Below are 13,297 nucleotides of genomic sequence, written 5' to 3' on the forward strand. Positions count from 1 at the left end.
CAATTCATTTAAATGCTAAACTGTATGGTCTTACTAATGTTTTAAATATATGATTCTTACATTGTATTTATGTTCATAATTTTTAAAGTTTATCAACTTTATTGATTAGATGTCCAAGATTGTGGTTGTTCTTATAGTTTGTAATTAAAAGTTTTGAACCATGGTGTATACCTTTTTAAAAAAGTTATTTTATTTTTTCACACACAGAATGTGTACTGTCAGCACATTGGAGTAGAGTATATGTTTATTAACAATTTGGAGCAGTGCAATTGGATTAGACAAAAATTTGAAACTCCAGAGATCATGACTCTTACTACAGATCAAAAAAGACTCCTGATGGCTAGACTTGTTCGATCTACAAAGTGAGATTTTTTCCATAAAATCTTAGTGGTTTTTAATTAAGTCATTCTTTATCATTATTTTATTTAGAAACATTTAAAATATGAGTAAATACTATTTGAACATTACTATTGCAAATTTGTAAAAAAAATAAGTACAGCCAATAATCAATTGAATGATGGAAATATGTGATATTGGTTGATTTATATTATTTTCTTTTTATATTTGAATGGAAAATATAACTATGGTTGAGTGTGTGGCATTTGTAAATGGTAAAATCCACTTATGTATAAAGTGATTATGTCACAATTATTTCTCCATAAAGAGGTGAAAGGCTGCCTGGAAGGGTGACTTGTTTTAATAACTTGTGCCATTATACAGTAGTGCACTGTCTGTTAGTCAGTAGACACTAAAGTGTTATCACATATGGGAAGCTTAAAGTTGCAGTCTGTACTGTTATGGCATGAATAAAATGTGTGCATGTTATGAATTATGCAGTTTGTAAGCTACAATACAACATGACATATGAAATAAAAATATTTGTTAATCCTAATTTTGGTTTCATTTGTGCTTAAAATGGAACACTTTCAGATACTCTGTGGAAGTATATATGGTAGTTAATAACTTACATCACTCAAACTCTATGCTGCTGCATAGCAACACTAGCTTTCATTTTATAAACACGTCTTTAGTAGTTCATAAGTATCATTTTTCTATCAAGTGTAACTTTATCTATGCCAACAATACTGTTAGGAGATTGTTGAATCAACTTGAAGAACAAAGGCTGCAATAATATACTTAATTCAAATGTATAGCATTGTGATGCACCTGTGAATTTTAATAAGTCCTGAGTAAAGAAGACTCTTGGACTTTTTTGTTATTACATTTTTAGGAAATAATAGTTCAATAATGGATTTTCTAGGAGCCTAAATTTATTTTGGAAAGTTAACCATGTGTATCACAGTGTTAGTTTTATTGAAATGTTTATGCATTTTTTGTTTTTTTATTTTATTAAAACACAATTAGACTTAAATATGATAAAAACTTAAGTACCTTTTAAAACAACTTTCTCCACCAGGTGTTTGAACAAGAAAGGGTATTTTATCTTGAAATTGGAGGAATGTTCATTAGAAAACATTAAAAAATGTGATGATGAATTATGGTTGTAATTTTGCCCTGAAAATATATATCTAAATGATATACATAACTCTATTCTTTAAAATATTTTTTGTTAAGGTGTAAAACATGAATGTGTTTAAAATACACATGGTCCAAAGTGAACTGGCTAAACATTGTCTTGGAATGTTTTTAAATGTTCTAGTTTGTTGCTGATGTAAATTGTTTTACAGGAAGTGAAGTAAATACACTAACAATGTTCATTTGTAACATCTGCATGGTTGATTCTAGCAGAGCTTTTTGGACTACTTTCACAACAAACCAGCAGAAAAATTCTCAACGTGTGTTTTAAGTGGCATCAGTTTCAAGAACTTCCATATAGTTGCATTCCATAAATCAGATTCCCAAGTATTTCAATTATTTTAGAAAACTTTTTAACTTTAGATTTATAGTAGAATGCATTTTCTAGGAATATATATTTTTGACACAAATTGTTGTGTGAGAAATATTTTTCATAGTGTATAGTTGTTGATAATACAGACTTGAAGAGTTTTTAGCCAAAAAGTGGTCTTCTGAGAAGAGGTTTGGACTGGAAGGATGCGAGGTTTTGATTCCAGCCATGAAGACAATCATTGATCGCTCTAGCGAGCTGGGCATTGAAAGCATTGTGATGGGCATGCCTCACAGGTTAGTTTTTCTTACTATGAGTAGCAGTTTATATAATTTTAATGTAAAAAATGTGCATTACTATAAGTACATCCTCTGAGGTTTTTCAAGGGAAGCCTTTTATTCTTTGTCATAGTTCTAGATACGTATACATGGTAAGCTTTCATAGCACTAAATATTGCACCTTGTTTTAGTATGTTTTTCAGACAAAGGAAGAGAGGCCTTGGGTAAGGAAGATCATCATTTTTATTAGTCAAAAAGTTTTTCAATTAAATACAGTGAAATCTTGTTTAGTAGAATGCATTTGAGTGAAATAGTTATTTCAGGTAACGGACATATGGAAAGTCGGTCAGATCAGTCACTTTGAATACAATGAACATTGTATTGACTGATAAATATAAAATGATGGTCAATGGACATACAATAAATTGTTTCTTATGTCACCAAATATTATACAAATTGCTGTAATCAAGATGGCTATGTAATTATTTTTATGGAAATCATCATTTTGTTCAGACAAGTGACTTAATTTATAGAATACAAAATCAGATCACTTTCCAAAAACAAGTGTTATCAGTCCCTGAAATATTTATTTTGATCCTTCTCAACAGGTTTAAGCAAATAACACATTATGGAGTACTGTGACTTGGCATGACTACAGCATACATAAATCACTTAACCTCTCAGTAATGAATTCTTGACATGACTACAGCATACATAAATCACTTAACCTCTCAGTAATGAATTCTTACTCAAAAAAAATTGTCATAAACTGAAACCTACTGCAAGTGCATGAATTTGTGTTCAGTAATTATTACTGATTTTGTTGTTCTGATTGATCATTGTGCAGTTGTGTATGGATAACTGAATCTTGCATCCTCACAAGTTATGTGTTTGTTATCAGAAGTAATTGTTTGGATTTGGGAATTTCCCTCAGTGAAGATTTGTCCATATTAAAAATCATCTCGATTATTGACGTAGCTTTCTCTATGGATAACTTGAACTGTATTAATTTCTTAAATGTTGGTAAAGTCACTGATCCATTAGAATAATATTTTGTGCTTTTATTTATTTTTCTTAAAGTGGTTTATGTAAAAACTCAATCTCAAACAGCAATCCTGAAGTAATGAATGGCTTATGATTTTATATTTGAGCATAAGAAAACTTAAGAATATCATGATAAAGATTAGCTTAAAGTAGGTTTGTTATACTTGTGAGAGCATCATAAGCTCTGAAATTCTAAACCAAATTTAGGAAAATTTGCATTTTTTATGAAGAATGTTTATAATTTTATTTTAATTCAAACTTTTTGAGTACAGAGGGCGATTAAATGTCTTGGCTAACGTATGCAGAAAGCCTCTGGAGCAGATCTTAACCCAATTTAGTGGACTAGAACCAGCAGATGAGGTGAGATAATTAGATTTCTTTAGTATCTGAACTTTTTAGATTTTAGCTTTGTAATTTGACTTGTTGCATGAATCTCTTCTGCATTTAGTAATGAAAACAAATGATAAGTAAAATTATGTTGTGACATGAATAAAAGTGACAGCAAGTACACTTCACCTAAATCCAATATAAGTAGAATTTCAACTATTACTATATCTGGTGTTGATACAAGATAGAGTAGGTATAGTGTTTTTTACGTATTGTTATGCATTGTTTACTTTCACTTGTTCTTATTAACAATACTTTAACTCAATAGCCTGAGTACAATATAACCTTCATGTCAAGTCACAAACTGACATTAAAATAACTTTTAAACTAAGTTTGGTGAGATTGATAAATTGTCTTCTTACTCTGTTGTCTTGAATAAAGCATACATTGAAGTATTTTTAAAGTTTTATGTAACTACATAGTAATTCTTTGTCTTGGTGTGAAGATGTGTGGAAAATATGAGTCGATCTGGTTATGGACGAAGTGGATAAAATTACCCCAAGATATAGGCAGTGGATAAAACTGTTAGGAAAATTTTTCTTAAAGAACTACAGGAGTTTAGCTTTCAATGTATGGGGTATCAAGTTTTTCGGGGTACTTAATGTATTTAAAGATTTGGGTGAAACCACGATACTGTTTTCTGAGTGATAAATGGTACTTGTAATTTCAAAAAACACAAAGCCTGGTCTCCTGTTGACTGTTATGTGTTTTATGTCAGAAGTTATGGTTAATCTGAACAAGAATGAAAGAAAATCTTCAAAAAATTATTTTGAATTAAAGACATTAGAAAGAAGTAAGCACATTTCTAATTAATCACATTTCATTTCTTCATTTCAGTTAAAAAAAAAAAAAAGGAGCAAAAACAATAACATGCATCTGGAAAAATAAGATAAAGCATGTTCTCATACAGTTGAACATGCTTTATCTTGAATATATTTATCTTGTGTTGTGTCTAATGAACATGCTTTATTTTGAATATATTTATCTTGTGTTATGTCTAATGAACATGCTATATTTTGAATATATTTATCTTGTGTTATGTCTAATGAACATGCTATATTTTGAATATATTTATCTTGTGTTATGTCTAATGAACATGCTATATTTTGAATATATTTATCTTGTGTTATGTCTAATGAACATGCTATATTTTGAATATATTTATCTTGTGTTGTGTCTAATTTGAACCTTACTGGCTAGATAAATTATAAAATGGCCTTCTATCCTTGAGTAATCTTTACATATATATATTGTTAAAAAGAGCTTGCTGTTGTTTTTTTTATGATTATTAAGTTCAATCATGACAGCAGATATTAGATATTGTGTGACATGTACAAAAAATTGGTAATTGTGTCACAAATGTAGGCATTAGTTAGTGGTAACTTAAATACTGTATTCAAACAACTGAATTTTTAGTAATGAAAATTTATTTCCTGAGAATTTAACAAATTTTATATTCATATATCTCATTTTCAAACATTGTTTCAGTAAATGATTTTACTAAAGTGATGATGCTTTAAAAATTATAGTGAAAATGTGTAAAAACGTGTATCACCATATATGAAAAAATTACAATTGATAAAAATGTTATTTGGTAGAATGATGCTAAAACTGGGGTAATGTTTCTTGATTATTTTCAAGTTATGATATTATACAATTTTTTTTCTTATTGTTTAACTCTCAGAAAAATTTAAAAATATTTATGTGAAGGACAAGCAATGAAATAAAGGTTAAGCTAGTTTTAGAAACTTCAAAGTGTATCTGAGTGTCTTCAGGATATTTTGTTTATTTCTTGTTGTAGGGTTCAGGTGACGTAAAATATCATCTAGGAATGTCACATGAACGTCTTAATAGAATGACCAACAAGAACATCAAGTTAGCTGTTGTGGCCAATCCATCACATTTGGAAGGTTTGTTTCACTTTTTGTGAAATTTCATTATACCTTTTGGTCATGTTATCTCTATAGCAGAAATATGGATTAAGGGTACCTTCTGTTGCAGTTGTATATATTGTGTGTACTTATTTATGCAAGGTCATAAAGTTTCATATTTGAACTTGAAATTATAACAGTTATTGGGTTATTACTTGCATAAATACCAGGATTAAACAGATGTCAGAGTTTTGCTAAACATATTAAGTGATAACATAGATTTAGTTTTGTTTGTTGCTTGTCTTGGTCAAGTTACAAACTTATAAACCTTCAATTCTGGTTGTTTAAATTTAATAAAACTCTGTGTAAAAGTAAATAGTTCTATTGTTTGTTTTTTTTATTAAGTGGTATAAAATAATTTATACTTTAATGTTGTTTAAATTAAACTTGTACTTTTCAGTTATTTTTGCAGAACAAGACATTGCTTGTCTCCAATAAACTTGCTAGCTTAGATTCCTGTCCAAAGGACCAAAGATATTACCTTTAGATATTCCAATTTTAATTGAATATCAAACAAGAAAGTCATTTTGTGTCCAATTCTTTGCATGTCAAATATTTATTTTAAAACTTTCTACTTAAAAAAACAAATTTGTGAGATACAAAGCCATTGATGGTATTAAAGAAATCAGTTGTAATAATTTCTGTATGCTTTAAATGTTTAAAGATATTTTTGTAATACTAATAGTACTTGATGAAATGAGGAACAAGCTCTCTGTGGTGATGCATATTTTTCATTTTATAATGTTACTACTATCATGTATTTGGAAATCAATCAACTCTTTGGAATGGTTTTAATAGTAGATTCTGTATATGGCTTTTGAAATAATTTATTCTTTTAATTTAAGTTTGTAAATGAAAATACTTTAAAATACAGTCCATAATAGTATATTGCTTCAAAAAGTGATGCATGGTCAAATTTTAATGATTCACATATGAGTATGATGAAATTTATTTACTGTTATAAAAATGAACAGTGTTATGTGATAAAGTGTAAAAAGTTGCATACTTTTATAATTATTGGTTTAATCTTAAAGTATTTGACTTTTTTTTGTAAGGATAAATTAGATGTTTTTAAATTGCAATCATATTTTCCACAGCTGTTGATCCAGTTGTACAAGGGAAGACTAGAGCTGAACAATTCTACAGAGGAGATGTACAGGGAAAAAAGGTTGTTCAAATTTTTCTGACTCTGTCTTTGTTAATTATTTAGCAGATTTATGGAAACATTTTATAATTTTTAGTTTATAGTTAAAAATATCATGTCACTTGAATTGTAATTTTTTCTCTAAAGGGAAAGTAAATTTGAATTGTGTAGATGTTTGTTGAGAAGCGAGTGTAAGTAGTTATTTAATTTTAAAGAAACAGTTGTTAATAGTACAAGGCATCAGTTGATCAACCCATACTCATTGTTTTTCAGAATGTTAATCTTCATTTTAAATGAATTTTTTCTTTATGTAAAATATGCAAGAACAATTAAAATAGTTTTATTTATACTATACATCATTCTTTTTCTTTCATCAATTGCCAAATTGGTTTTTTTATAATGGAACAAGATAGAGTAACCTTATTAGTCAAGAATGCTGTACTTTTAGGAATGAAACATCGTGTATTCTCTCTTGTTTATTTGTTTTTTTATGGACCCACACAGTAGGTCTATCTATGCTCTGTCCACCATGATGAACTAAACCAAGATGCTAGTGTTGTAAGTCTGTAAACTTGCTGCTGACCCATTAGGGGGATTTCTTTTCATCTTCTTTCAGTTACTATGCAACTTAAAAAAAATTGTGATAAAGCTATACTTGTGGCCAATGCATAAATAGAATCCAAATCAGAAACAACTTGACTCTAAAAAAAAAGAAAAAAAGAATGGTCAGGAAGAAAAGTTATTTGTTACACAAACATTGACTAAAAGAATTTATATCAGAATGCAACCAAGGCAATCAGTATTGGGTAAAATTGGTAGCTAGAAAAAGTGAACTATGTACTTGATTTGGAGTTATTTTGTTATCGTGTTAGTGAATGTTAATAACGATAGCACAAGTATGAGTTATTTGTAATTTGGTGTAATATTATGTGTATATTGTGATTTAATGATAAAAATCTTGCTAATTTTAGTACTGGACATACACACGGCAAGTGAATATCACACTTCAGTAGTGAGTAAAAGCTAAACTTTGGGCATTAGTATATTAGTAGGTACATGTGAATAAACTGTGAACAAAAAAACACACCCTTCCATAAAGAATAGCAAATAATACTTGAATACAAGTATGTCTTGTGGTTTTATAGCTGGTCAGAGCTTATAGTTTGCACAAGTATATGGCTTATGTATATGAAAAATAAACTTTAAGGATTTACTTGGACAGAGAATTAATGACTGTCAAAAAATCTGTCACGAATCTTGTATATTTACACAGGAAACCAGTCTGAATTCCACCTATTGCAGAGATGTCAACTATTTCAAATGACTGAGCGTAATGATTGTAGACAGAGCCCTTTCACAGTTTTAGTCCTTTTAGATTTCCCAGAAACAAGACAATCTGGTGAACGAGGCCTCTTTCTTTCCATCTTGTGAATGATTGCTTTGGTGTTTCTATGCTGCTTAGAAAACGAGAAATACCCATCTACACAAGCGCTGATTGGCTGACAAGCATTGATGATGTAACTATGGATTCCCCATGTACACAGTATTGAGAAGCACCACACTCAAACTGTTGGTAGATGTCGGAGATACAAATATGGTTTATTATTTCAAGCACAAACATGATTATCGCAAGTAGCCATTTGGACTATCTTTCATTTACTATCAAAATTTATTTCTATCTCGCTAGAAATTTTCTTTTCACCCCTTTCAAGCCCTGGGGGAATATCACCTTATTGTATAGGCCTATGTAATATATAATTTGGGAGTTGCAACAAGTTGTAATATTTGTCTGTATGAGCGTATAGTCGTAATGTATACACCAAAATCGTAATGATTACACTCAAATTGTAATGGTTGGCATCTCTGCCATTGGCACAGGAGATTTAAAATTTGTCAAGCACCTTACAAGAAAACTACTATTCATAGTTCCACAAAACTGCACAAAAACAAAAGTAATGGTGTTCTTTATTACTGTAAAGTGTGAAGGAAATTTAATATCTAGATTTGATTTTAGATCACAAAACTTATTTCAGAGTCACACATTATGGCTGGTATAAGGAAAATGAAGGAAGTAGTTATATTAATTTGAAAGCAATTGAATGAAGATAGAAATGATGTCTAAGGTTTGAAACTTAACCCCCACACACACACAGACAGACAGACAGACAGACAGACATATCAATCGTGGCATTCATTCCAAGGATTAGTTGAAGTGGTTTCTGCTGACTACTAATGTCTTGGTGGTTTACAGCCTTGAATATCTTGAGTGAAGGTGTTACAATGGGCATTTTATAAGGGCTGATTTTGTACACAATTCCACTGTAAAACGAGTTTTGGTAGTGGCTGCATGTGCTTACTTATCCTTGGTGGTACAACTCACCACAGTGAGTTTTGATGTTATGTCTTGAGTAAGAGTGATGTGAGACATACTATAATACTTGCATGTTCACTAGCACAGGAAAAATGAGCTTATATATTTCTGTATGAAATATATAATTACTAGTTGTAGTAATTTACACTGTTTATGTCAGCCATACAAGAACTTTATTTGTCAGAAATCACTGAATGATTTAAAGTTTTGGAAATGTTTTATAGCAAATGATGAAGATTGTATTCTTACTTTTATATTCGTAGGTGATGAGCATTCTTCTCCACGGAGATGCAGCTTTTGCTGGCCAGGGAATTGTGTACGAGACATTCCACTTGAGTGACCTGCCAGACTATTCCACACACGGAACTATTCACATTGTTGTCAATAACCAGGTACAAGCAAAACAGTCATAAACATCTTATTTGTTTTATTACATGCAGTCATAAAAATTGGGTGACTGGTACAATCTTTAATCATTCTTAGTCAATTAGAGAAATTTCAGGAGAAAATATCTTGTAGATCCATGCTATAGCCTCAATACATTATAAAAAGTTATGAACCTTCTCTTTACATACAATTTGGCTGCTTTAGTGGCTCAGCAGTAAGCTTAAGGGCCTATAATTTTAAAATTATGGGTTTGATCCATGCAGTGGATATGGTACAGGTACAGCTTTATGCTTAAACTGGTAAACATAGAACAGCAAACAGTGAACTTTGTGGTATTTAAATAAAAACCAATCATAATAATCCAATGCCCTCAAAACCTTAGACCTTGCTAGAAAATAAAATGTACCTTTATTTCTTAGCATTTAGGTTAATTTTGAACCTGAGCAACAAAGTGTCTATTCACGTTTGCTAAACAAGTGAAAATGTTACAAGCATGTGGAGAAATTGTGAGTGTAGATTTGCAAAATTCTGGTAAAAGTGAAATGGTGTTATATTAGTAGAGTAATAAACAGCTCTGTAACAGGAATGTTTCAGTATTTAAGTAACAATCTCAAATAGTAGTAGTAGTATTATAAATAACTGATTTGAATCATGTAAACATTGGCCAGTTGTAATCCAGTACTAATGAATACATATGCTAAAGGATAAACATATTATTTTAAAATCTATTCATACTTTAAAGCTGTTAATTGCTTTTCAGTGATTTACTCATAGGATTCTTAGTTATTGTTATTTTAGTTTGAGGGTGGATTTATGTTTAAGAAAACTTACTTTCAAATACACATTTATTATTACTCAAAATGAAGAATTTTGTGATTTCATACAATAAAGCTAAAACAGCTAAAAATGAAATGTTATATAGGTAAAGAGAACCTTTACAAATTAACTATATTTATTCATTTTTGATCTATTAGACACATTTATTTGGAACTGCTTTAACTTTAGAAATAGATTAGAATGCAGAATTTTGATAATTGTATTTATTATTTATTTACTATATTTTGTTCACATCTGTTTGTAACTTGATGTTTCATGCATGTGAACAAATACTTGAATACCTTTTGCATGTAGATAGTCTTTGACTATCTGAAACCCAAAAAAAATGTTTTATATAATAACCATAAATTTTAAAGCCATAAACAAAACATGTTAAAATTAAACAAAATATGCTGCATATTTTAAAAAAAGATCCTAGGGTACAAGCTACAACATAGGATTATGAAATGTATCCAAGGTTTTGGAGGTGACTGTGGAAGTAAGACCCACACTGCAATGGCGATACATCATCTATCAATCTTAATCTCACATGAGACTTACAAATTTTCAGGATGGTTAACTTTTTTCTACATTTCCTGGACAAGAAGGAAATATAAAACATATAGAGGGCTATATTAAACAAATTGTAACACTTGTTAGATTTTGTTAATTTATTATTCTGTAAAAATCTTAATGTGTTCTGTATTAAACTGGTAGACGATAAAAAGATTAAAGTACTTAACTTGGAAACTTTTTTGGTAGGTTGGTTTCACTACTGACCCTAGAGTGGCTCGTTCGTCCCCATACTGTACTGATGTAGCCAGAGTAGTAAACGCACCCATCTTTCATGTTAATGCTGATGATCCTGAGGCTGTAGTACATGTTTGTAATGTTGCAGCTGAATGGAGGGCAAAGTATGGCAAAGATGTTGTAGTTGATTTGGTGAGAAAGTGTTTAATAAAATTAGATTTTATTTGTTGGTTTGAATCTTAAAGTAGATAAATCATAATAAAAACTAGTTTTAACATTAAAATTTAAAGATCTGTCTTCTCAAAGTACTGAGTTTTTTATTTTCATTCCTTTGATTTGTAGAGGTTCTTACACATTACATTGTGCAAAGTATTTTTTTTAATTCAGTTATAAATATTGCAATTTAATAAAAATATGTAAAAAATCAAAACTAAACTTTCAATCACATTGAAGTACTAATACTGACTTTGAGCTTTGTTATAATTTCAGAGTTAAAAATATTTGTTATTTTCTGAAAATTGATGAAAATCATCATGGGTTTCATGTTCAATGCACTTTCTGGGCCAAAATTAGATTATTTATGTGAGGCACTTGCAACTTGCAGGCTACAAAGTGACTTTATTCTGCCTGCAATCTAACCCTGACTAAAATTTCTTATTGCATTATTATTATTATTATTTTTCTTTATTTTACATAATCTAACCTTAGCTAGCTTGAATAGTTTTCTATTTTTAAATTTTAGTAACTTTTATAATAATTATAATAACAATAATAGAAATGCACATGGAAAAACAATAAATAAATTACTCCTCTGGTCCTAGTTTGTTGTTGTTGTTAACCACTATCACTGACACTTAACCCTACTTTTTTAATACCATTATTATTATAATCTTTATCTAATTAAATAATGCACCAAAGAATATAAAATAATAATATGCAACAAGAAAACAATGTGCCATAATTATTGTAGGTGTTCTAGCTTTCTAACTGTGCAACTAGAGTTGTTACAAATTCACTCAAGTTAGTTGATATCTTTCCTATGGGAATGAAGCTTGTGTAGTAAAAGAGAAATTGACAATTCTCTGTACAGAAAATAACCTGATTATAATACATTGTTTGATAGATTAAAACCTTGGTTTTCTGTTGGTTATAAATAATTAATTGTAAGTGAGAAATATTAGTGAATCCTGAAAAGAGAGGATGTGACAACTGTATGTGGTCAGAAGAATAATTTTTTATTTGATGGCACTTTAACCAAACAAGGTTTGAAGACTAAGAAAGTTATGCTTTGTTTGAGCATAGGTAATATAATGGTGAGTCATTTACATTAAATTTCCTACTTATTGGAGGGATGGTAAATAAAGAAGGAAATGGCTAAAGAAAAGATGTCGCATTTCTCGCACCAAGCGAATTCAGGATATTTTTCTTAAATATTGGCTTATAAATTAAAGAACTTAAAACTTGTATAATATTAAAATATGTATTATTAGCTATGGCTTTGCTTCATACTATATATCCTGCATGCATGTTTAAAAATTGCTATCTTATCTGTGCCTTGTAGGATGTTTCACATGCTGTACTTGCGTTACCATAGAGAGAAATTAAATGAAACTAGAGAAAATTAAAATGACTTGAGGCTCATGATTTTCAGACAAATAAAAACACGGTATATATCCTTGCGTTTTGCTGGTAAATTTGTAATTTTGTTACCTGTAATAGTTTAGGAAAAAATATTTTGAATTTAGAAAAGAAAATAGAAACCTAAAGACAACAACAAGGCTGTTCTACTGGAAACCTTAGAATGTGCTTAGTGTTAGTATTGTTCTTTGGTAATCTAGAGAAGTAGTAAAAATGATTTTATGTTATTGTTTAAGTGAATTTTTAATTTTCACTTTTTTTCAGTTTGATAATAAGTTTTTTTTTCTAAATTATTGTTATTAAGAATAAATATTAAACTGGAAATAATTTGTTAATCTTGTTTTATATCGTGTTTGAGATCGTGCTTGTCTGTTCGCATGTTAAAGCAGCCTTCTGTTTTAACATAAGCTTATGTAAATTCATATTTTCAGTGTTTGTATGTTTTATGTGATTTTTAATATTGTTTTAGATAACCAATTTAGTATGTGGATAAATTGTATGAAATGTCTTGTGGTTGTCTGAATAATTTGTTTTAAAAAATGTAATGTGAGTGTACAGTGGAAGTGTAAGGTTTTGATATTATTGTCTTTGACCTTTATTAATGACAGACTAAGACATAAGATTTAAGATAGATATTATGAATACAGACTTCAGTAGAATACGCAGTGAAATGGCTTTTTCTCAATTAGGTGTTAAAACCTCGAT

The 13,297-nt window shown here is 29.5% G+C and overlaps 1 protein-coding gene across 3 annotated transcripts in view; it reads left to right on the forward strand.

The window, feature by feature from the left end:
* Nucleotides 1-13,297, forward strand: part of Ogdh (oxoglutarate dehydrogenase Nc73EF) — a 57,709-nt gene that overhangs the window by 22,865 nt on the left and 21,547 nt on the right. For all 3 annotated transcript variants that reach the window (XM_076473257.1, XM_076473258.1, XM_076473259.1), the window contains 7 exons: nt 208-362; nt 1,996-2,142; nt 3,441-3,528; nt 5,357-5,465; nt 6,584-6,654; nt 9,265-9,393; nt 10,967-11,146. In XM_076473257.1, coding sequence (XP_076329372.1) covers nt 208-362; nt 1,996-2,142; nt 3,441-3,528; nt 5,357-5,465; nt 6,584-6,654; nt 9,265-9,393; nt 10,967-11,146 — 879 coding nt within the window. The remainder of the gene's footprint in view (nt 1-207; nt 363-1,995; nt 2,143-3,440; nt 3,529-5,356; nt 5,466-6,583; nt 6,655-9,264; nt 9,394-10,966; nt 11,147-13,297) is intronic.

The sequence above is a fragment of the Tachypleus tridentatus genome, chromosome 12 (genome assembly GCF_004210375.1).
Source record: "Tachypleus tridentatus isolate NWPU-2018 chromosome 12, ASM421037v1, whole genome shotgun sequence".
Lineage (NCBI taxonomy): Eukaryota > Metazoa > Arthropoda > Merostomata > Xiphosura > Limulidae > Tachypleus > Tachypleus tridentatus.